Genomic DNA, 24,909 nt, shown 5'->3' on the forward strand with positions numbered 1-24,909 from the left:
CTAGTTGACATGCATGCGCCGAAAGGGGGCGTTCCAGGTCGTACTAAATTCCTCATGCACTTCCGGGAAAACACGGCACTGGGGGCGAGTGCAGCTTGGAGCCGCTCTCAAACCCGAGGTACCATGTATCCAGCCACGAGCGTTGGGAGAGGCAGTGCGGTGCACTGCAACCCAATGCCGGCGGCCCGGGAAAGCATGGCTGACATTTCGACGTCCGCTTCTTCCTGGGCTCGACCCCCCGAGGGAGGGAGCTCCGAGGAATCGTCGGAGTCAGATGCCAGTAAGTCACCCTCCGATGCTGCAATGGCTCATCATCATGCACCGTCTGAGACGAGGTGTGAACGGTCCGCGAGCCAGTGGATGACGGATTAGAGCTCACAGTAATCCTCAAATCACCCTCGCTTCACCGTAGCGGACGGCAGGGCCGTAGCCACTGCTGTCACGGAACGGGAAGCAGACGAGGTGGTGGCTGAGTCCCGTGGGAACACAGCCACCCGTGACGCAAAGTCTGAATCGTCAACCGCCCGCAGTGCGGGCAGGACATATCCACAAAAACTGCCCCAGCATACAGGAAGCAGACATCGTGTCCGTCCCCCTCCTCGATGAGTGTGTTGCACCCACGAGAACAGCGGGACATGCCACGCTGGAGAAATTTGCTCTTTTAGAGAAAAAACTCGAACACTTCTGGAACCGCCGAGACGCCCAGGGGAAGTCGCGGCAGGAAGGGACAGTCTGCTGCACCATGTCGTAGAACCGGCAGTCTTGTAGTTGCTATCTTGTAGCGAAGTCTGTTGATCATGAGCGAAGGCTCCGAAGAACAAAGGTGAATGAATGAGGCACGCCGTCTCCCTTTTATACCCGGATATCCGGGAGCGGAGTCCGGCATGCAAATTTCATTCGCCAATTTTATTGGCCTTTTCTTAAGAAGTCGGAAGAGATTGGTTCTCAAGGACGAACCCCTTCTGTCGGCTCGACACAACGTCGAGAGACTGACAGAAAGGGAACAGATTCTACATGCATACCATTCAAGTAGTGACCTATTTCTATTTTAAATTGAGTGAAAAAAGATTTTTCAATGCCGATTTACGTTTATGGATAAAAATTCCCATTTACAATAAGTAGATTAACAATATACCATATTTGAAATTCTACATTATTATCATAAAAAATAAGACATCCTTTTCTTAATAAGAAATGTTTTTCTTAAATAATTTTTTCAGCCGATTCTTAAAGATGGCTACAGAATCTGCTGATCTTGTAGCAGCGGGCAGATCATTCCACAAATGTAGAACAGATGGTGAGAGTGATTTTTTTTGCTTTTTGGGATGGCACTACAAGACGTCGTTCATTTGCAGAGTGTAGGGATCTAGTGGGTACATAAGTCTGTATTAGCGAGTGAAGATATGGGGGTGCTGAAACAGTGGTGGTCTTGTAGGCCAACAGCATAGCTTTGACTTTGATGCGAGCTACTATAGGGAGCCAATGTAACTTAATGAAGAGAGGAGTGACATGTGCTCTCTTCGGTTCATTGAAGACCACTCTTGCCGCTTCATCATCTGTAGAGCTTTGGTTGTGCAAGCTGGGAGTCCAGTCTGGACAGGACAAGAGCCAGGCTTTTCATGAATCATGAATTTTGTAGTTGTCAACTACGTAACGTTTACATTAGGTCACAGTATACATTCAGCTGATTAAGCAGTTAACAAACTAAATATGATGAAAGAATGCAATATACAATGGCCCTTTAAAAAAATGTATTTACAGTGTTTAGCACTTTTAATCGGAATCGCTATCTGAACCATCAGTGTTGTATTCAGGCCTCCATCTTTTTCTTTGTGGCTGTTGTGGGCCGTCTGAGATCTTCCTTTTCCCACAATGTCTTGTCTTTCCTTGGTTATCTGACTGGCTATCATCAGTGCTGGCGGCTTCCATTAATGAAAACAATCCAGGTTGGCTATCATCAATTCTGGAGTTATCATTAGATTTCTGGTCAAGTGCTAAAAGACAGCGGATAAAACCCTGGGGAAATGAAATTACCTGAGGCGTTGATTGTGACACCCCACACATTTGCATTCCAGGCATAGGCCCAAGTATATTTGGCGTCACATTTTGTCATTTCTATCCATCCGTGATAATGACTGTATCTGTGATCAATTAACCAGTGGATAAACAGCGCTTCCGCGTTTTCTCTCTTTCCTGACTAGGGCCCTGTCCCAAATGGCGCACTCCAGTCTTGTGGACCTCCTCCGAGTCCACACTTGGTGACGTCAGGAAGTGCAGACCTATAGGGCACTAGGCACGAGTCCACAAGGGTACATGGGAGTGCATTTTTGGGACAGACTTGAGGTCATCACGCCCGAAAGAGGAAGCTGTGCTTTTTAATGGCTCTTGCAGTACTTTGATGTCATATGCTGATCAGTCCGCGCAGAGCCGCATGAAGTCGACCACACTGCTGTCCCATTGTTGTTTTTGGGACAGGAGCTGCCAGTTTTTATAGTTCTGTATTTCATATGGTGAATATGCCACCCGAGCATTATGCAATAGATACTTAGGTTTGTAATGCAACTATTTATGTATATTTATTTATTTGCATACACAATACTTAATGTGCATAATGTGTTCTTAATATGCATATATGTTGTTGTTTAATATTTCTCTATACTACAGAAGCTGTGTTGTTCAGCTTTACAGAGCCCAGAGGCAACTAGATATAAATCTACAACAAAACATGGCTTATTGTCTTAAGTAAGAAAATGCACTGCATTAAAAGTTTTTATTCTTGAATAGTTGGCTTAATTGAAAATAATTAAGCAGTAATGTGAATAAGAAACTATTTAAATTTTCAATTTGATCAAATTCATTAAAAATATATCCGTCATGTTTACGTACTGTATATCTGACATCCATGACACTCCTCCCATCCGTTCTGTGATTGGTCATTCGCAAGCATTCCTGGGTAGGTAACTTCAGCGGAGTCTCCAAAGATTAGGCCTCACTTCACTGATGAGGGCACATAGGCGGCGCTCGCGAACACACTTCTGAGCGCTAAAAAGACGAATGGGACACTCTACGGACTCGTAGACTTGGCGAGCACTCGCAATTTAAGTCCACGAGACCGCAAGTCCACATGAAGTGCGTCATTTGGGACAGGGCCTTGTTTGGTGTGAGTGGCGCGTGGCCGCATCCTCCTCTTCCGTGTTCGCATGCACTCTCTTCCGATGAGGTCATATGTGTGTGTGAGCCCTCGGCCTCTCATCCGCACGTGTAGTTAGCTCCGTGTAGTGTGTTTAACTCACTTGCATTTAAAATCAAAGAAGCGTTCATAATACAGCAACACATTGTCAAGAAAGGGCAAACAGCATATAGCCACTTTATAATGTAGAGGCCCTCCGAGAGGGGGGATGAAAGAAGGGCCAACAAGGACGGACCACACGGTAACGGACGCAAGGATATCGGCAAAAGTCTGAACGGGCTGCTGCAAAAAGCTCTGCGCGGGTCAGTGGTAGCCAAGCTAAACCTGTTCGGGGAAATTCTGTATGAAGAATGCAGCAACAGGTATGGCGAGGTGACCGTCAGAGAAGCCGTAGTAAGATCAAAGGGCAGGAGGGAGAAAGAGATCGATGACCTGGTGGCAAGCAGAAGGCATCTCTGCAAGCGTTGGGGGAAGACAGAGGAGTCTGAGAAGGAGGGCCTGAAAGCTCTCTGGGATGAGATCAGAAGATACCTTGCTAACCTCCGGAGGGCAGAACGCATCAGAAAATGGAGGAAACATAAGGAGAAGGAAAGATCAATTTTCTTCAGGAATCCATTCCGGCATGCAAGCGGGCTCCTTGAGGAGAAGACAAGTGGAATCCTGGATGTCTCCAAAGAAGAACTGCAGGAGCACATCCGCACTCAGTACAGTGACCCAGCAAGGAACAACCCCCTAGGCTCGCCAGGGTATGTGGCTAGACTCTCAGAACCATCAGCCCTGTTCAACGCATCACCACCAAAGCTCAGCGAAGTCAGGCAGTGATCCAGCACGCAAGATCTGCTTCAGCACCAGGCCCGAACGGAATACCGTACAAGCTGTATAAGAGCTGCCCAGGAGTGCTGAAGCTGCTGTGGACCCTGATGAGAATCACCTGGACTAAGCAGACCATACCATCTGAGTGGCAGAGGGCAGAGGGCAGTGGCAGTCCCTATCCCCACACAACAGAACGCCAAGACCACCGGGCAGTTCAAGAGCATAGCTCTACTAAATGTGGAGGGGAAAATATTCTTCTCTGTGATGGCAATTTGGGAACAGATCCAGACCACTAAGAGGGAGAAGAAAGATCTGCACGTCATATGGCTAGACCTAGCCAATGCCTATGGGTCAGTGCCACACCTGCTCATAGCCTACGCTTTGGAATTCTTCTACATCCCAGACAACATCAGGGCCATGATCATGAACTACTTCCAGGAAATGCACATGTGCTTTGCAGTGAAAAAAAAGCCACCACTGGCTGGCAACAACTAGAAGTAGGGATCGCAATGGGATGCTCCATTTCCCCCATCCTCTTCGTGACAGCGTTCAAGGTCATCCTGGTCGGGGCAAGGCAGGTGGTGGGTGGGGTCCGGCTGCCTGCAGGCCAGAGGCTCCCACCCCTAAGGAGCTATATGGACGACATTACCTGCCTGCTACGAACCGCCCCATGCACATCCAGGCTGCTTAAGAGGCTGGATGAGCTGATCACCTGGGCCAGGATGAAGTTCAAGCCGCAGAAGTCAAGGAGCCTCTCATTGCAAAAGGGGGAGAGAAACCTTCACCATCAGCGGGGAAGACATCCCCCGCATCGTGGATCAGCCCATCCGAAACCTGGGAAGACTTTATACAGCTGGTCTCTCAGACAAGGATAAGGGGAAAATCATCCTTCGGCAGCTGTCAGAAGGCCTGTCCAAGATCGACGCAAGCCAGCTACCTGGAAAGTACAAAGTGCGGTGTTATTACTTCACCTTGTACCCAAGGGTGATGTGGCCTCTGTAGCTGTGCGAAGTCACCTCATCGGCAGTAAGCCGGATGGAGGCAAAAGCCAACTCCTTCATCCGCAAATGGCTCGGCCTACCACGGTGCTTCTCAGCTGCCTGTATGGATGGAACTCACTCCAGCTACCCCTGAAATCCATCACCTTGGGCTACAGGCAGGAGAAGGCAAGGCTGGTGAATTAAGGGAGTCCTCCGGCAGGGCAGTGGCTGATGCAAATGCCAGAGTTGAGACTGGAAGGAAATGGAGGGCTAAGGAGGAAGTGCAGAAGGTGATGGAAAGACTACAACATCAACAAGTCGTGGGTATGGTCCAGACAGGACGGGCAGGCCTCGGATGGAGCGAACCACCCATCCTATGGTCAAAGGCAAGCAGGAAGGAGAGGAAGGACCTTGTTGTTGCAGAGGTCACCAGGATTGAGCAGGAGGAGCTCAGAGAGAGGTCTGTGGCACAGGGGCAGCAGGGGTGGTGGACAACTTGGGAGGGTGTTGCAAGCCGAGCAATCAGCTGGGCCGTCCCTGTTCACTGCCCCGCCACCAGGAGACGTTCTGGGTTATGGGGCGAAACGTCAATGAGCGGTAGTCCCCAGCTGAAGACCTTGCAGCAAAACCATGCGGTATGTGGACAGGCTTAGGCCTGCCTCAGGGAAGAGAGCGCCCCTGCCATGCACAGTCCACCACAGGCACCGTGGGAGGTGCGACAGGCCTAAGGTCCAGCAGAAAGACCACCTCGCTGTAATGAATAAAGATGTACTGTATTGTGATTTTGTCCGATGATGTTGTGTTTATAAATCAGGATTTTAGCAGCAGTTAAAGTGACTGCTGGTGGCATTCAGTTGTAAAATACAGTACAATGTGACAGATCAGAGAGTAGATGAAAAACAGATATCAAGTGCTAACACCAACACGAAGTGACGACGTCACAAATATGCAAATTAGTTTGTGACGTCACCAGCGCCACAAGTCTGTCAAAATCCTGTGGGAAACACTGGGAGGGTACCAAGAGAAACAAAACGTTTTTCAAGTCATAGCTCAGTCTCTTCTGTTGCCAAGGAGAGTGACGCGCTCGTGTTTACATCTAAAGAGTTTCTTTATCAGCCGCGCAGTGGAAAATGAAACCATTTCCATCTGGCCCGGATCAGCAATGAATAAGCATCAATACCGATTCAACATGATGGTGTGCTGTACACTATGACAATTCCAAGAGTTGTAAAAGCTTCTTTTGAAAAGCAACACCTACGGTAGACCTATTGAAGTGATAGTTTACCCAAAAATGAAAATTCTGTCCTTAGTCACCCTCTTGTCACTTCAAACCTTCATGACTTTCTTCCGCAGACAACAAAAGAAGATATTCTGAAGAAAGTTGGTAACCGAACACCACTGGCCCCCATTCACTTCTATTGTATGGACACAAAACCAATGCAAGTGAATGGGGGCCAGTTAACAACATTCTTCAAAATATCTTCTTTTGTGTTCTGCGGAAGAAAGTCATACAGGTTTAAAATGACAAGAGGGTGAGTAATGACAGAATTTTTATTTTTGGGTGAACTATAACTTTAAATGACAAATGCTTTGTATTCAGTTAATATATTTATAGTTTGATCCAACAAGTTTTTAGATTATAAATGAAAAATGTTATTAATTAGGTTACCAAAAAAGCTGAAAATGGTAGCTACTGTAAAAATGTAGATGAAGAAATATAATGAAAAAAATATGAATGCTTTTTTTAATCAGTTAAAAAACTTTTTGACATTAACTTATATGGTCAGGTTTCTGAAGATGAACAGTTTTTCAGAAAATGCTCATGGGCCATTCCCATTCCCTGATCTGTGGCCATTCCACCAAATTGGTGACATTTCTGTCCCCAGGCAGTATGAAAATGCATAAATATTAAATAATTTAAAAATATGTTTGTTTGCAAATCACTAGAATTTGCTTAATGTCCTTTTGTTATTAGCATGTTCGCCTGTCAGCTTTATTTCATGCTCTTGTTAATTATAAGCCTGCCCTGTTACAAAAATGCATCCATCTTCTATTTATAAAACAAAGTAAATAAAAAGTAAACAGTTTTCTGAGATTGCCCAGTACACATTTTGAATTGTAAAATATGTGTGGTATTATAGATTCAGTGTTAAAAAAATACATTTGAAGAGATGTCAACCATTCGGTGGAATAAATCATACTGGTTTACACTTCACTCATTAAAAAAATTAAGAACACAAAAAACTTTTCCACTTGAATCCGAAAAGGTGGAAAAGACGATGCTAAAAGTGTGAAAAAGCAATTTAATAACAAACCTCATGTGACTGTGGCGGGCCATAGTTCTGTGTTTCTTTATCTGCTGCCAAACTCCTCTTAGGTACTGAAGAAGAACTGGGTGCTACACCTACAAAACATAAACACAATCTGATAATCATAAAGCACAATCATTTTAATATTATTATACACTTACATTTTTTTACTGAATAATGTAAAGCACAATTTTAAGGAATTATCTGTGACTTTGTTAAGTCAGAGTAAAAACTGTAAATTTGGGCATAAGCTTATATTTAGAGGTGTCTTAATTAAAGGTGAAACTGAATAATATTAAATGAATAAACAGGGAATCATCACACACCCATGGTGTCAGGTGCTCTGACAGCAGGGGGCGCACTGGTCTTACGCTGCAGTGGATTCTGTCTGCCGGTTAAACTCCTCTTTCGTCTCACTTTCAGAATTGGCTCAGAGACTTTTTACAGACAGACACAGACACAAATTAGAGCTTAACATATAAAGCTTTCAGTTAGTGGGTCTGAAAACAAAATAGTATAGAGAGAACCAAAGTCAAACACAACTCTTGTTTTTTTTCTGTTTAATGTGTGTATGTATATGAATGCCACCTGTTCTTCTTAATGGATTGTCCTCCCCAAAACAATCAGAATAATATGTGTTGGATAGAGACTCGGATTGATTCAAATCCAGTTTTGGTTTCCTGAACAAAAGAAAAAGAAAAACCCAACAACTGTAAACAAGCCCAGCACAAATTCCTCTATCGAAAAGCAACATTTGATCAATGATCAAATGAACAGATTCGAAGACTAACAAAGTTGCATTCTGGCATCTTTTGGTTTTCATACAGTAGCAGGTTACCAGAGACCCACTGGTGTCTTTACGCGTAATGCCATAACGTTTTAACTGTGAAGAAGAGTTCTGTTTGTGGCTAGGCTAAATAGATTAAATTACTGTGTGTGGTGTATTTTACAAACAGATATGATATGATGAGATTTATTGGATTAAAGGGATACTTCACCCCAAAATGAAAATTCTGTCATCATTTACACCCTCAAACCTGTATACATTTCTTTGTTTTGCTGAACACACAGGAAGAAATTTAGAAAAAATTCAGATCTCGAGTAAGTGCACTTACTCACCCTCAGATTGTTCCAAACTGTATACATTTCTTTGTTTCCCTAAACACATAGGAAGATATTTAGAAGAATGCCAGATCTCGCCCCCCATTGATTCCTATAGTATTTATTTTCCCTACTAGGGAGTCAATGGGGGGCGAGATCTGAATTTTTTCTAAATTTCTTCCTGTGTGTTCAGCAAAACAAAGAAATGTATACAGGTTTGAGGGTGTAAATGATGACAGAATTTTCATTTTTAGGTATCCCTTTAATGGAGATAATTGATTAATAATGAGGTTTACTGTATCTAACCTGGGAAATGCAGACAGGACAATATCTGGAGCTGCAACCTGGTCTTGTCTATTTAGAATAAACTGTTGTAGCCTTTGTTTCACCCAGGGGCTGGCAATAGCACCTGTCAATCACAACAACAAATAAATCAGACCTGGACAAAACATGTTTTTTTTGTGTGAAAGTGACCTCTGCTTTTAACCCATCCAGAGAGTGGTGAACACACGTACACCCGGAGCAGTGGGAAGCTATCACTGCAGTGCCCGGGGAGCAAGTAGGGGTTAGGTGCCTTGCTCAAGGGCACCTCAGTCGTTACCCGCCAGCCCTGGGAATCGAACCGGCAACCTTCTGGTCACAAGTCCAACTCTCTAACCATTAGACCAACCAATTATAGATTGAAACATAGTTCATGCATTTTAACACTTTACAGTTGTCTAACTTTGTGGAAATATATAGTTAATGTAATGAATAGACCAATGGTACCCAGATGTGTTCGCATGAAAATAAAAACTCTGGTGTCATTTCTTCTACAGAATACAGAAGTAGAAACAATAAAGAATGTTGGTGCATTTTTCAAATTAATGGAAGTGAATGTTGACGCCCTGTTCCGTCTCTTTAAACTCAATCTCCTTTTATGTTCCACAGAAGAAAAGAAAGTGCATAAGTTGGGAGCAACTCCCTTTTAATAGCTATGGTAGTCAGTTTTGAGGTAACTAGTAATAAGCCCTTTTCATACAGAGATCCTGGAAAATATATGGAAATGTGTCCAGGAATTTGCTTCATATGTCATAATTTGTACATTATTCACACTGCCAGTGATTTTCTGGAATCTGTGCATGCGTTCACACACATCCTGTGAAGATCCCGTATAAGACACGTGACGTAATATGCAGTACTGCGATGTAATGTTATGTGCATTTTTTTGTCGCGAAAATAAGGCTGATCACTGTGAATATTTCCTTGTGGTGTTTTTAGGTGGCTAAACAGCACAATTTGTTATTATTCCTGCCTTGTGCAGTGACACCTATAGCACTATCCACTGTCACGTGTCACGCATTTTAAGTGACGCATGTCACTATCCATTGACACATGCCAATGAAAACCGGATGTACCACTAAGCATGAGATATATCCAGCTGCAGGCCCACGGCCACTCATTTTAAGACACACGTTCCAGACCACCAGTCTCAGGGCAGAAGGGGTGGGCCGGCAGCGCCATGCGTTTTTTCCAGTTTTTGTTTATGTTGTGAAAAATTAATGTATATATTAAGTTATGTGTTTATCGCAACTATTATGTGCACATCTTTCACATGTTATAATTGAAGTTTAAAATCATTATAGTATTCAATCATTTTGTGTGTTTTATTTCTGCGGACACTGTGCTTTCTTTTTAGATAGGTTGTTGTAAGGGGGCTTTGCGGCAAAGCAGCTATGTCTATCTTTATTATTTGTTATTATTTATTGATTATTTTTATTTATTCAATGCATAGCTCATTTATTTATGGTTTGTGTGTTTGTGGTACGTTACTTTAAGGCACTTAACTGTTAGTTACTTTGTCAGTTTAGACAGTGAGTACGTGTGTTATGCACTTTTCATTTCATCCATTGTAGAGACATACGGCAATTCTAAGAGAGAAGAAAATACCTCAGATGCAACGGTGTACAAACTGTGCCCCTTTTGCACAGCATTGGCAGTGGATGAAGAGAACAAAGAAATGGCCCTCATTGTCTCATGGAACACCTGGAAGGTTCCAGGGAGCCCTTTACATTTTTTACAAACACATGATAAAATGGGACTGAAAGTAAACTCTTCTTTTGAGGAGTCTTAATTTCTAAATGTTTATTATTCCTGTTGCAATTATTAATATACTATACATCTATTAAAATGTAAAAAATATGTTCTTTGTGAGTGTGTTTTGTTGAAATGTTTGTTCATATAAGAAATGCAAGACTTTATTTACATTATTTGAATTCTGAAAAACCATTTCTGAACGATTGTGTGAAGATATTGTGACAAAAAAGACAATAATCAAAATACTGAATGTGTTCATGATGAAACACCTATGAGCAAGTCAACTTATAGTGATTATGAGACCTTCAACAGACGAGCTCACCGCTTGATAAGGCAGAGAATTCTCTACGAGATGTTCTAGCAATGTAGCTACTAGTTCTATCGTCTACAGACACGTAATAATCTTGAAAAACACGTAAGTAATTTTTGTCTTTGTGCTCCAATTCACGTGCATGCGATTAAATGTTTTTATCAGCTCTGCAGCCGCACATCCATGCACGTAATAAGCGATGTTGGCTCCGCCTTCACGCAATGACGCTGTACCAGAGAGGGGGCGTGGCCAGCTCGAAATGCATTTTCAAGTCCACATTGAATTTTGTAACACCCAACGCGCTGTGTGTAAATAAAAATGCAATCCCAAATGTTCAACCTGTTAATGTTAATGCATTTAGGGAAAATAGCATTAGAATTTTAATTTTGCTACAGTTTTGCTTGACGATCTTAAACATATATAATCAATCCGGGGAATGCATTTTCATTTTCATTTTGCAACTTAAAAAGCGTTAAAAATATCCATTTAAATATTAAAACTAGTGTAGGAACTGACCAATGTAACTGATATAATTTAATTTAAAAAAAATTACATTTTATGCAAAATTTTATTTTCATTTTGCACTTAATGTTGCACATGTTATTTCAAATGTATATTTAAATACACAATTGCATTGTCATTTTACATACTGAATTGCCATTTTGCGGATTGCATTTCAAATTGAAAATAACAACCAATATGCTTCCATAGGTTTTCCTGCATTTGGGCCATCATATAATGTGATTTCCTTACATCCTATCTTTCCAAATGTTCTGCTAAAACATACCGCGAAAGGTTATGTGACTTTTTTATACGTCACGTGACTTACGTAAATACGACAAACAGAGGAGGTGTGTTCGACTTGACGCGGCGCTGCGCAGATCGATCTAAATCTGTCTTGAAGCAGTGCATGCCGGTTAGAAATTTTGTCCGACTTGAACCGGCGCCGACGCCACGTGACTTTCACGTGGGGTATTAAAGTAGCGCGAGAGCGTTTCGAGAACAACCGGCTTGCTCAGCCGGAGCAGCATCTCAGGAGCGGCTGCACCAGGCTGTGATGACGACATAGCCTTTCATGATTGGCCAGACAACGATCACGTGCGTTTCGGGTTTATTATAACACCCTCAGTTCAATTAATACTTATTAATGCGTGTTTTTAAAAGAGCTAAAACTCTGTTCGTACAAATATAATAAACATGTTATTTTGTGTTGTTTAATCAAATAAAAATGAAATGAATACAGACTCCGTTGGTAATTTAATAATATATTCTTATGTTTACCATGATTTTTAGGCACACAGTGTTAAACAGCACATAACTTTTTCAATATGAAGAGTTTATGGTTACTACACCTAGTGCTTGTTCAAGCTCAAACCGGTGCGCAACGTTTTGCTGCGGTTTCCTGGTTGAACGACATGTTTCCTGGAAACGTCTTGGTTACGGATGTAACCTCAGTTCCCTTTCTGTCGGTCTCTCGACGTTGTGTCGAATCGACAGAATGGGGTTTGTCTTGAGAATCTATCATCTTCTGAGTATTTAGAAAAGGCCAATGAAAATTGGCGAATGAAATTTGCATGCCGGGCTCCTCCCCGTGCTCATTCATTCACCTTTTGTTCTTCAGAGCCTACGCATCTGATGAGCTTCTCTACGATCTTGGTGATCATTCTTTCTGCTGGAATCTACGACGTGGACAGCGGACGGTCCCTTCCTGTAGTGACTCTCCCCTGGGCGTCTCGGCAGTTCCAGAGGTGTTCGAGCAAATTTCCTTTTCTAAAAGAGCAAATTTCTCCAGTGTGGCTTGTCCCGCTGTTCTCATGGGTGCAACACACTCATCGAGGAGGGGGACGGACACGATGCCTGCTTCCAGTACGCTGGGGCAGACGTTGTGGATACGTCCTGCCCGCACTGCGGGCGGTGACGATTCAGACGTTGCGTCACAGGTGGCTGTGTTCCCACGGGACTCAGCCACCACCTCGTTTGCTCCCCGTTCCGTGGCGGCAGGACTACGGCCCTGCCGTCCGCTACGGCAAGCAGCGAGGGTGATATGAGGATTACTGTGAGCGATAATCCGCCAGCCACGGGCTCACGGACCGTTCACACCTCGTCTCGCTCGTCTGACCGTTCCCCAGGAGACGGTCCGCCGTCTTATTCCTCAATCACGTATTCGGACACGATGCGTGATGATGAGATGTCTCTTGCAGCATCGGGGGGTGACGTACTGCCATCCGACTCCGACGATTCCTCGGGCTCCCTCCCTCGGGGGGTCGAGCCCAGGAAGAAGCGGACGTCGAAATGTCAGCCATGCTTTCCCGGGCCGCCGTGAGTGTTGGGTTGCAGTGCCCGCACTGCCTCTCCCGGCGCTCGCGGCTGGCTACATGGCGCCTCGGGTTTGAGCGCGGCTCCAAGCCGCGCCCGCCCCCAGTGCCGTGTTTACCGGAAGTGCATGAGGAACTTTGCAAGACCTGGAACGCCCCTTCCGGCACGTTTCACGTCAAACAAAGTTCTGTCACCCTCTCTTCCCTCGAGGTTGAGACAGCTGGAGGATGCGTCGGTGTCCCCAGGTGGAGTTGCCGCCGCGGTGCACTCGTGCCCGTAGGTGGCGGCCACCTGGGGGGGCTCGACCTAGACTCCCGTCCAAAGCATGTGGTGTCTCGGCATCTCTGGTGTCGAGAGCTTACATTGCGGCGGACCAGGCTGCCTCCTCTCTCCACGCTATGGCTCCTGCCAGGCCAGGGCGTTGAGAGAGCTCCACGAGGGTAAGACCGACCCAGCGCTTATGCAGGAACTCCGCGCCGCCACCGACCTCGCTCTACGGGCGACCAAGGTGACCACGCGGGCCCTGGGTCGGACGATGTCCACACTTGTGGTCCATGAGAAACTCCTCTGGCCGATCCTTGCGCAGATGAGTAACGCTGAGAAGGTCCGCTTTCTCGACGCACCCGTCTCGCAAGGGGGGGCTGGTTGGTGTTACTGTCGAGCCGCAGCGGCCCCGCTCACCCCCCGCCCGTCGGGGGGGCGCGAGACCCGCACGCGGCCTCCCCGGAGGGTTCTCGACAGTAAGAAGCAGTCCTCCGTGCCGCAACTCGGCCGCCTCGGCCGTCGAGTCCCGTGCACTGTCTGCTTCCCAGCAGCCCTGGTCCTCTTCAACGCCCTCCAGCTCTGGGGCCCCCCACTCAGGCGGCCCCCCCTGGAGGAGACAGCGAAGAGGAGACCATCGCCCCATCAGCAGCCGCGGCGAAGCGGCCCTCATGGGAAGACCTCAGGGGGATCGAGGCTACCATTGGGCCCGACCCCAGCCACATCGCTGGGAAGTCGGATAGGGACGGATCCTGCCCCGTCTCTCCATCTGCTGGCCCCCTCCGGGGGGCTAGCGCCCACTTACTCTCAAAAAAGGAGAGTTTCCTCTCTCTCTCTGGGTTACCACAGCCGCTCTCACCCTCTGCACGACGGTGAACGGCAAACTCGACGTTGCGTCATGGCGAAGCGCAATGTCGAGTATAAACACCAGCCCTCAGCACTCTCAGTCAGACAGTGCGTTGAGCTGCGCAGTCGCCAGGCAGGAAAAACAGCAGAGCCGATCTCCTCCCCGGGGGACCTCCCCCGGCAAGGAATCCGTACTGCTAGCCATCGAACCACCCCCCGGGGGGACGATGAAAAAGATCGTACCTTTAGTCCCCGTCTCATTTCTGGGAGCCTGTCCGGCTTCCCAGGCTGTCAGGCTGGCTAGGGAAGACGATCCGTCTCGGCTACGCGATCCAGTCGCCTCACGCCCGCCAAGTTCAGCATCCGATATACCTCAGTCAGAGGCTAGGATGTTCCCGTACTTCGGGCCGAGGCCGCCACCCTTCTGGTGAAGGGAGTGATCGAGCCCGTCTCACCAGCCGAGATGTTCAGCGGGTTTTACAGCCTGTACTTCATTGTCCCCAAGAAAGGCGGGGGGTTGCGCCCTATCTTGGGTCTGTGTGTTCTGAACAGGCACCTACACAGTAGCTGCCTTTCAGGTTGATCACGCAGAAGCGCATCCTGACGTCCGTCAGGTGTCAGGACTGGTTCATGGCAATCGACCTGAAGGACGCGTACTTCATGTCTCGATCCTCCCTCGACATCGGCCGTTCCGACGGTTCGTGTTCGAGGGACGGGCATATCAGTACAGGGTCCTCCCCTTCGGTCTGTCCCTGTCTCCACGAGTCTTTACGAAGGTCGTGGAAGCCGCCCTCCTTCCCCTTAGGGAAGGAGGTGTGCGGGTACTAAACTATCTCGACGACTGGCTCAGTTTGGCGCACTCTCGAGATCTGTTGTGTACACACAGGGACCTGGTGCTCCGGCACCTAGATCGGTGGGGCTACAGGTCAACTGAGAAGAGCAAGCTCTCCCCGGTGCAGAGCGTCCTCTTTCTCGGTAGGGAACTCGACTCTGTCCTCATGAGCGGCCCTGCTCACCCCCCGCGGGGGGCGCGAGACCCGCGACGAGGAAGCCCGCACCCACGCGGCCTCCCAGAGGCAGTGCGACTGACTACAGAGCGCACCCGATCAGTGTTGAACTGCCTGAAGCTTTCAGACAGTCAGCGGTCCCCCTGAAACAATTTCAGAGGCTCCTGGGATACATGGCATCCTCGGCGGGGGTGGTCCCCCTCGGGTCGATGCACATACGACTGCTCCAACACTGGCTACAGAGTCAAGTTCCTTGGAGAGCGTGGCACACCGGCAGCAGGCGTATGGTCACACGCTTTCTGCAGACACACCCTAACCCCCTGGTCTCCATGACCTTCTTGGGGTTGGGGTGCCGTGTGAAAACGGGCAAGCAGTGTCGGGGCGGTGGACGGGCCCCCGCCTGCGATGGCATTTCAACTGCCTACAGTTGTTGGTTGTGCTACTTGCATTGAGGAGGCTACTACCTCTCGTGCAGGGCAGGCACGTGCTGGTCCGGTCGGACAGCACAGCTGCTGTGGCGTATATCATTGGATTCGCTCACGGCAGCTAAACATGACTCGCCCGGCGCCTCCTCCTCTGGAGTCAGCAGGTGATCAGTTCCCTGCGAGCCACACATATCCCAGGCGTCCTGAACCAGACAGCCGATGCGCTCTCTCGTCAGTCGACGCCTCGCGGGGAGTGGCGACTCCATCCCCGCGCAGCCAGCTCATTTGGGAGAGGTTCGGCCAGGCATAGGTGGTCCTGTTGCCTCCCCGGACTCCACCCATTGTCCTCTTTGGCACTCCCTGTCCGAGGCAACCCTAGGCACGGATGCCCTTGAGCACAGCTGGCTGCGGGACAAGCGGAAGTATGCTTCCCCCCAGTGAGCCTCATTGCACAGGTCCTGTGCAAGGCCAGGGAAGAGGAGCATCAAGTGGTCCTAGTTACGCCCCTTGGCCTAACCAGGACTTGGTTCTCGGAGCTAAGGCTCTGACAACGACTCCCCCCTGGCCGCTCCCCCTGGCGAACTGCTTCCCCAGGGGAAGGAGCACGTTACGGCATCCCAGGCAGAACCTGGTCTCCATGTCTGGACGGGACGAGGAGATCCTGAGTGACCCACCCCCGGTCTGGTTGGGACGTCACTCAGGCTAGGGCTTCGGCCACTGAGCGGCTATACGCCCATAGGTGGCGCCTCTTCTCGTCCTGGTACTCTTCTCGGCGAGAAGACCCGCGGAGTTGCTCGGTCGGGTACGAGCTGTCCCGTCCTCAAGAGAGACTGGGGAGTAATCTCTCCCCCACCACACTGGGAATGTATGTAGCCGCTTCGGCCACTCATCATGACCCAAGTGCTGGGTAGCCTCTGGGACAGCACGGCCTGGTCATTAGGTTCCTAAGGGGCGCGAGAGGGTGATCACCCCCCTTCGAGCCTCTCGGGGTTGCCGCTCTTTCTCAGTCCTGATAAAGACGGCTTTCCGCATGGCGCTCACCTCCAAGAGCGTAGGGGATCTGCAAGCACCCTCCGTGTCCACAGATTGCCTAGAACTTGGGGCCAGGATTCTCACGTTATCTTGAGACCCCGCCCCGGCTACGTGCCCAAGGTTCCCACCACTCTCCCGAGAGACCAGGTGCTGAACCTGCAGGCGCTCCCCACCGGGGAGGAAGACCCAACCTATCCGTGTTGTGTCCAGTACGCACACGGCGCCTCTACTTGGACCGCACGCAGAGCCCAGAAGCTCTGAGCAGCTCTTTGTCTGTTTCGGCGGTCAGCAGGAGGGCTGTCTCCAAACAGAGGCTGGCGCACTGGATCGTGGATGCCCTTGTTAGGGCATACCGATCTCTATTCGCCCCTGCCCGTTGGGAGTGAGGCACACCCCTGATGGGCACTGGCTCAGGGCGCCTCTCTGGCAGACATCTGCAGAGCTGCGGGTTGGGCTATGCCCAACAACTCAGTGAGGTTCTAATACCTGCGAGCGGAACCGGTGTCAGCCCGCATCCTGGCAAGGTGTGGGACCGGCAGCCGGTAGGGTGTACGCCTGCGGAAGCCCTTCCCCCGCCGGGGGGAGCAGTGGCGATCCCGCCTCACTTCATTCCCCTCGGGTAAAGAACAGGCATTCCATCCATCACTAAGCACCCTTCCAGGGGACAGGCTGGGCAGAGCAGCCCTGCCCCCTTAGGCCGGGGAACAGTTGAGTTATCTCCCACATAGCTCTAACCGGACCTAGTGCTCCAGACGTGGTAACCCCCCTCCGTGGGCTGTTCCGTCTGATGTATCCTCATGAATGGTTCCCACCTTGGCAACCCATGTCCTCCCCAGGTGGACTCCCACCTTGCGGTTAACTCCTGTCCGCACTTTCTTCCCATGAGTTCTCCCCTGATGGTGAGACCATGTGGTGTCTCCACCTATTCCTCCCTACGGTAGGTAGTGGCCTCTGCAGCGTTTTTCCCCCCCTGGGGGAATAATGCTTACCCAGTGGCCCGTACGGTGCCGGGCGGCTTCTCGCCATTTAGAGAACTAGGCCTCCGCCCGTGACGGCCGGTGACAGGGGCTTCCCAACTTTGTGTAAAGCTCTGGGTCCCCCTTCCACTCCACTGGAGGGTCATAATTTCGTGTTAGCGTGTTCATCAACGTCGCTCCGCAGAGATTGTGACGCGGCTCAGTGCTGTGGCGTTTTCCATAGGAACCCCATTCTGTCGGTTCGACACAACGTCGAGAGACCGACAGAAAGGGAACGTCTTGGTTACGGATGTAACCTCAGTTCCCTGATGGAGGGAACGAGACGTTGTGTCCCTCATGCCACAACATTGGCTGCCCACCCCAGCGGTCGGGGGAGGATGCTTTAGGCTCCTCAGACCAAAGGTGAATGAATGAGCACGCCGGCTTCCCTCTTATACCCGGACATCCGGGGAGGAGCCCGGCATGCAAATTTCATTTGCCAATTTTCATTGGCCTTTTCTAAATACTCAGAAGATGATAGGTTCTCAAGACAAACCCCATTCTGTCAGTTCGACACAACGTCTCGTTCCCTCCATCAGGGAACCGAGGTTACATCCGTAACCAAGAGTTCCCTGATGGAGGGAACGAGACGTTGTGTCGAGCCGACAGATGGGGTTCGTCCTTGAGAACCAATTGCTTCCGACTACTTAGAAAAGGCCAATGAAAATTGGCGAATGAAATTTGCATGCCGGGCTCCTCCCCGGATGTCCGGGTATAAGAGGGAAGCCTGCGTGCTCATTCATTCACCTTTGGTCTGAGGAGCCTAAAGCTCCACGAGGGTAAGACCGACCCAGCGCTTATGCAGGAACTCCGCGCCGTCACCGACCTCACTCTACGGGCGACCAAGGTGACCGCGCGGGCCCTGGGTCGGGCGATGTCCACACTTGTGGTCTAGGAGAGACACCTCTGGCTGAACCTTGCACAGGTGAATAATGTCGAGAAAGTCCGCTTTCTCGACGCACCCATCTCGCAAGGGGGGGCTGTTTGGTGATACTGTCGAGCCGCAGTTCTCGACAGTAAAGAAGCAGACAGAGGATATCAAGCATATCCTCCCCTGCTGTGATTCGACCGCCCTCTGGCCATCGAGATCCCGTGCACAGTCTGCTTCCCAGCAGCCCTGGTCCTCTTCGACGCCTTACGGTTTTGGCGCCCCCCACTCAGGCGGCCCCCCGGAAGAAGACATCGAAGAGGAGACCACCACCCCGTCAGCAGCCGCGGCGGAAGCCGAAGCGGCCCTCATGGGAAGACCCCAGGGAGATCGAGAATACCTTCGGGCCCAACCCCAGCCATTCCATTGCTGGTTGGTCGATCCGGGACGGTTCCTGCCCCGTCCCAACAGCCCACTTCTAAGAGTTTTCTCTCTCTGGGTGTTTATCACAGCCGCTCTCACCCTCTACACGACGGTGTTCAGCAACTCGACGCTGCGTCACGGCGAGAACCAATGTCGAGGATAATCAGCAGCCTAAGCAATCTCAATCGATGGTGTGTTGTGCTACATCATTGTCTGGGTATTATCACAGCCGCTCTCACCCTCTACACGACGGTGTTCGGCAACTCAACGTTGAGGCGAAACCCAATGTCGAGGATAATCATCAGCCTAAACACTCTCAATTGATGGTGCGTTGTGCTACATCATCGCCAGGCAGGTAAAACAGCAGAGCCATTCTCCTCTTCGGGGGCCCCCCCACGGCGAGGGATCCGCAATGCCGGCCATCGAACCACCCCACTACGGGATACGATACATCTCGGCTACGCAGTCCAACTCCCCAGATGCCCGCCCAAGTTTCGGGGCATCCTCTCAAACCTCAGTCAGAGGCAAGGATTCTCCCGTGCTTTGGGCCGTTTTACAGCCCGTACTTCATCGTCCCCAAAAAGGGGGTTGCTAGATCTGCGTACCCTGAACAGGCACCTACTTAAGCTGCCGTTCAGGATGCTCACGCAGAAGCGCATCCTGGCATCTATCAGATGTCAAGATTGGTTCATGGCAATCGACCTGAAGGACGCTTACTTTCATGTCTCGATTCTCCCTCGTCATCGCCCGTTCCTACGGTTCGCTTTCGAGGGTCGGGCATATTAGTACTTTCGGTCTGTCCCTGTCCCCACGAGTCTTCACGAAGATCGTGGAAGCCGCCCTCACTCCCTTCAGGGAGAGAGGTGTGAGGGTACTAAACTATCTCGACGACTGGCTCATTTGACACACTCGCGAGATCTGTTATGTACACACAGGGACCTAGTGCTTCGCCACCTAGATCGATTGGGACCACAGGTCAACCGAGAAAAGAGCAAGCTCTCCCCTGTGCAGAGCATCCTCTTTCTTGGTATGGAACTCAACTCTGTCTCCATTACAGCGCGACTGACTACAGAACGCGCTCAGTCAGTGTTGAACTGCCTGGAATATTTCAAGCAGTCAGCAGGCCCCCTGAAACAAGAGGCTCCTGGGCACATGGCATCCTCGGCGGTGGTGATACCCCTCGGGATATTGGGAACGTGCTGTCCTTCTAGAGACTCGAGAGTAATCTCTCCCCTTCCACACTGAACGTGTATGTAGCCGCTATTGCCGCTCATCACGACCCAGTTGCTGGTAAGTCTCTAGGACAGCACAACCTGATCATTTGGTTCCTATGGGGCGCGGGAAGGCTACCGCCTCACCCGCACTCCGTACCCTCTTGCGACCTTGATGAGGTCGTGGAGCCCCTCGGAGGTGTCTTTTTGCCTAGAACTTGGGCCCGGTGATTCTCACGCTATCCTGAGACCCCGGCCCGGCTACGTGCCCAAAGTTCCCAACACTCCCCCTAGACACCAGGTGGTGAACTTACAGGCACTCCCCACTGGGAAGGAAGACCCAACCCCGTCCGTGTTGTGTCCAGTACGCGCGCTGCGCCTCTACTTAGACCGCACACAGAGTTTCAGGAGCTCGGATCAGCTCTTTGTCTGTTTCGGAGGTCAGCAACAGGGGAGAGCTGTCTCCAAGCAGAGGTTGGCCCACTGGATTGTGGACGCTGTCAAGGCAGCTTACCAATCCCTAAATCGCCCGTGCCCCCTAGGAGTGAGGGCCCACTCCACCAGGGGTGTTGCCTCCTCTTGGGCCTTGGCACGGGGGGCCTCTCTCGCAGACATTTGCAGAGCTGCGGGTTGGGCTACACCCAACACCTTCGCGAGGTTTTACAAACTCCACGTAGAGCCGGTGTCAGCCCGCGTCCTGCATGGCCACATGTAGGACCGGCAACTGGAAGGGTGTACGCCTGTTCGGTTCTTTTCCCCCTCTCTCGAGTGGGTCAGTATACCGATTAGCCTCCATTCTTTCCCCACTGGGCGAAGAACAGGCACTCCATCTATCACTAAGCAAGCACCCCCTGGGGCGGGCTGGGCAGAGCAGCCCTGCCCCTTAGGCCGGGTATCACCTGAGTTATTCGCAGCATAGCTCTAACCGGACCTAGTGCTACCAGACGTTGCAACTCCCCAGTAGGGCGGTTCCATCTGATGTATCCTCATGCTGGTTCCCACCTTGGTAACCCATGACCTCCCCGGGTGGACCTCCACCTCGCGGTTTCTCTTCAGCCGCACTTTCTTCCCATGAGTTCTTCCCCATCGGTGAGACCATGTTGGTATCTCCACTTTTCTCCTCCCTGCGGTAGGAAGTGGTCTCTGTAGCGCATCCCCCACTTGAGGAAGTAGCGCTTATTCAGTGCCTTACGGTTCCGGGCGGCTTCTCGCTGTTAGAGAAACAAGGCCGCCGCCTGTGAGGCCGAAGGTAGGGGCCTTCCCACCTTTCAAGAAAGCTCTGGGACCCCCTACCTACCCACTGGTAGGTTACAATTTCGCGGTAGCGTTCACGGCTGACACGCCCAGGCCAGTCACCGTCGCTTCGTTGAGATTGTGACAGGGCACAGTGTTATGGCGTTTTCCATTGGAACCCCATCTGTCGGTTCGACACAACGTCGAGAGACCGACAGAAAGGGAACGTCTCGGTTACGTTTGTAACCTCGGTTCCCTGATGGAGGGAACAAGACGTTGTGTTCTCTTGCCACAACACGTGCTGTCCTCTGCAGCAGTCGTGAGAGGTCTCAGGCTCCTCAGAACTAAGGTGAATGAATGATGCACGCCGTCTCCCTTTTATACCCGGATGTCCGGGGCGGAGTCCGGCATGCAAATTTCATTTGCCAATTTTCATTGGCCTTTTCTAAGCAGTCGGAAACGATTGGTTCTCAGGGACGAACCCCATCTGTTGGTTCGACACAACGTCTCGTTCCCTCCATCAGGGAACCGAGGTTACAACGTAACCGAGACGTTACATTCGTAACCAAGACGTTGCCGTTTAAAAAACGTTTTGCAACATTTTGTTGGGGCTGAACGCAGCCCTGGCTAGTGGTCACGTACATGTTAAAACCGCCTCTCGACTTCATTGCATTTGGACTAAATGCTTGGACAAACGTTTTATGGTCAGGGTGTACAGTGACTTTCAGCCACAAAAATGTATCAGAAGACTATCTGATAGTTACCCTTAGATTTAAGTTTCCAAAAATGTAGGGAACCAAACTTTGTGAAAACAATAAAAAGAAAGTACCCTGTTCACTTTTCTTTTTATTTAAAGGTTTGCTCTCCCTCCCTCTCTCCAGTCTCCCGTGTTGATGTTGAGACATCTAAATAAAAACAGAGTAAGAAGCCAAAGTAAGAGGCACAGTTTGTTAGTAAAACAAAATTGTAGTTCCATAATATCTATGACAGCAGCATGCAAGCAAGTGTTCTTGAAGTCTGAACATAGCGTCCCTGGAACAAAACCATAATAAGTATTTTTTTAAGTATCAGCCATTTCCAGCACTCGGGCTTGCAAAATAAAATTCTAATTAGAAAAGATAAAAACCTCCAAATGTAACTTCCAACAAAAATCCTAAACACAGCAATGTTCTGCAATGGAAAATATAATCCAAGACAACAAGCTGCATGGTTCACGAGTGTGAAAACTAATAAAACAGGACCATGTTTTCACAACAGTCCCTCTATGGTAAGAAGGCATTTTTTCACTTTCTGTAATGTCTGCATCTCTGTAGTTTTTCTATGAGCTCAACACATAGCGAAACATCATCAACGTTGCTACCGCAGAAATGTTGCACTCAATATGGGCTGAATCGCTATGGCAACTCTCCAGCTGACGAGGAAGTGCTGTATTAAAACATGCATTGAAGAAACCCATTCACTTCCTGCAGCTAAAATTAGAATTTGTTTGTCTGATTTAGGTGTGATTAATGTAAGAATGATACCGTATTCTCATCCAACATTTGCCTAAGCTATTGACTTGTTTTGCGGGCTAAGATAGGCCTAACCAAAAATGATGAAGACTAACCCAAAGCAGAACAAACTCAAAACATCAAAGGACAGAAAAGTGAAATGTAATGTTTGCGGTTTAAAAGCTTTTGCCATCGCTAAAAGGTGAATGATGAAAAATCTGGTTAAAACAAGAAGTAAAAACAGCAAACTGCAAAAGAGTAAAGATGATGTGTGTTTGAATGCAAAAAACATCATCATTTAAACTGCTCTACTAAGAATCCATGGCTAATGTAATCTAATCTGTTATCTATTTATGGAATAAAAACTTAACAATTCATGGTTTAAATCGCATGTCACACCATGCAGGTTACTAAAACCCTTAACAGACATGCAGATTTAGTTTGTCTACATGATTGTCTTGATGCTTAAATAAAGAAAAACCCAACTTAAAGACTAGTCTTCAGCTCTTTTTAAACCGTACTTACATCGTGTCTACACCGACACCACACGACAAAAGACATTAGAAACATATTAGAACCCATTCTAATTTTAAATTTTGCCCACACTGGTCGCGTCCGGTGTATATTCATACCATATGAGCTTATTATTGCACATGATATCATATATTTATACATAATCTTTTGACAAGATCATGTGTGTTTTAATTATAGTTCGCACCCGACTCAAAAAAGTTTGTAGATCTCCTACCTGACACGTCTACAGTGCTTTTCCAAATCTGACGTTTCCACACATCTAAACAAAACAAACAAAACACATTTGCACTCTCTGTTTGCCTACATCACTGCAGATGTACAGCACTCGGTGTATTCAAAGCACCAGTTGATAGCACTACACTTGCGGTGAGTGTCACGAGCTCTTAATGCGATTAATAAAAGCATCTAACTCTATTCTAAGTATATAATATGGAAGATGACATCTAGAAGTATAGTGAAATCCGTATAATAGCCAAAAAAACTTGCGCGCATGCCGCGTGTTTTGTTAAACCATACTAATATTAGATTAAAATGTAATTAAAATTCGTAAGTTACAGGTCTATTTATTTATAGCACTAACCTCCATGTGCAAATCGTCTTTCCTTAAATGTGTGATTTCGTTAAGTGGCATCAAATGCACACACTGACGTGTCCTGCTCCTCCTATTACATCAAAGTTTGCTTTGCTCTGCAAAAGTATCTTATGATTTCACTTAAAATCTTTCTTGTTGCGCTTTGGGCAAATGATTAATTTGCTCACAGAAGCACGTGAAACAAGCATGTGTGTTTGAAAGATAAGAATAGGAGGTCATGTTATTACGGGTGTCATCCTTACTATGATGTATATATTTACAGTAAATATTTATACTGGAGTTTGAAAATATTAAACTGATGTAAGAATGACATTTTGTTAATATATCACTGCATTTTACAGTGTTCTGTCAGTCTGGAAGTATGTTCTGATGACGAACTGCACAATCAAACATAGGCTAGCTATATACTGCAAAGTTTACTTTAATGTTTAAGTTTAAAAGAGATGCACATTATAGGCCTATGCTATTTCCTGGATTTCTTACCTGCTTGTCTTTTCTCCCTTATTTTATACTAGTGGTCCAAGTCTGGTTGTGGATATACATTTAAACACTGAGCAAAACCTAAAATCAGAGCGCAAGAATCAAACAACTTGCTGCTTAGTAGCAGGTTCATCTCATGACTCTCTCTCTCTCTCTCTCTCTCTCTCTCTCTCTCTCTCTCTCTCTCTCTCTCTCTCTCTCTCTCTCTCTCTCTCTCTTTAACCAGGTAAATAGGTTAAGGGCCAGTCTAAGCAAGTTTAGAAATTAATCATTCTGTGGCTTAGTCTGCCTGGTGCCTTTAATGCACAGTAGTGTCTATTAATTGATAAACTGCATTTTATGAACTATTTGTCTACCATTAGGACTTTATATCAAAACATTCAATGGCCCATATTT

General features: G+C 48.3%; 1 protein-coding gene across 4 annotated transcripts in view; it reads right to left on the minus strand.

The window, feature by feature from the left end:
* hdac7b (histone deacetylase 7b) overlaps window positions 1–24,639 on the minus strand; it is a 45,663-nt gene extending 21,024 nt beyond the window's left edge. The window contains exons 1-7 of one of the 4 annotated variants that reach the window (XM_057337848.1): window positions 24,517–24,639; window positions 23,656–23,700; window positions 22,247–22,322; window positions 8,700–8,802; window positions 7,881–7,972; window positions 7,619–7,729; window positions 7,299–7,387 (exon numbers count right to left, since the gene is read on the minus strand). In XM_057337848.1, the coding sequence (XP_057193831.1) occupies window positions 7,299–7,387; window positions 7,619–7,729; window positions 7,881–7,972; window positions 8,700–8,802; window positions 22,247–22,322 (471 nt within the window). In that variant the 5' untranslated portion in view covers window positions 23,656–23,700; window positions 24,517–24,639. Of the gene's footprint in view, window positions 1–7,298; window positions 7,388–7,618; window positions 7,730–7,880; window positions 7,973–8,699; window positions 8,803–22,246; window positions 22,323–23,655; window positions 23,701–24,021; window positions 24,074–24,516 lie in introns of those variants that run through there. The other 3 variants (XM_057337846.1, XM_057337849.1, XM_057337845.1) reach the window with 3 other exon arrangements.
* Window positions 24,640–24,909: the final 270 nt, after the last annotated feature.

This window comes from Triplophysa rosa, linkage group LG7 (genome assembly GCF_024868665.1).
Source record: "Triplophysa rosa linkage group LG7, Trosa_1v2, whole genome shotgun sequence".
NCBI classification, from domain to species: Eukaryota; Metazoa; Chordata; class Actinopteri; order Cypriniformes; family Nemacheilidae; genus Triplophysa; species Triplophysa rosa.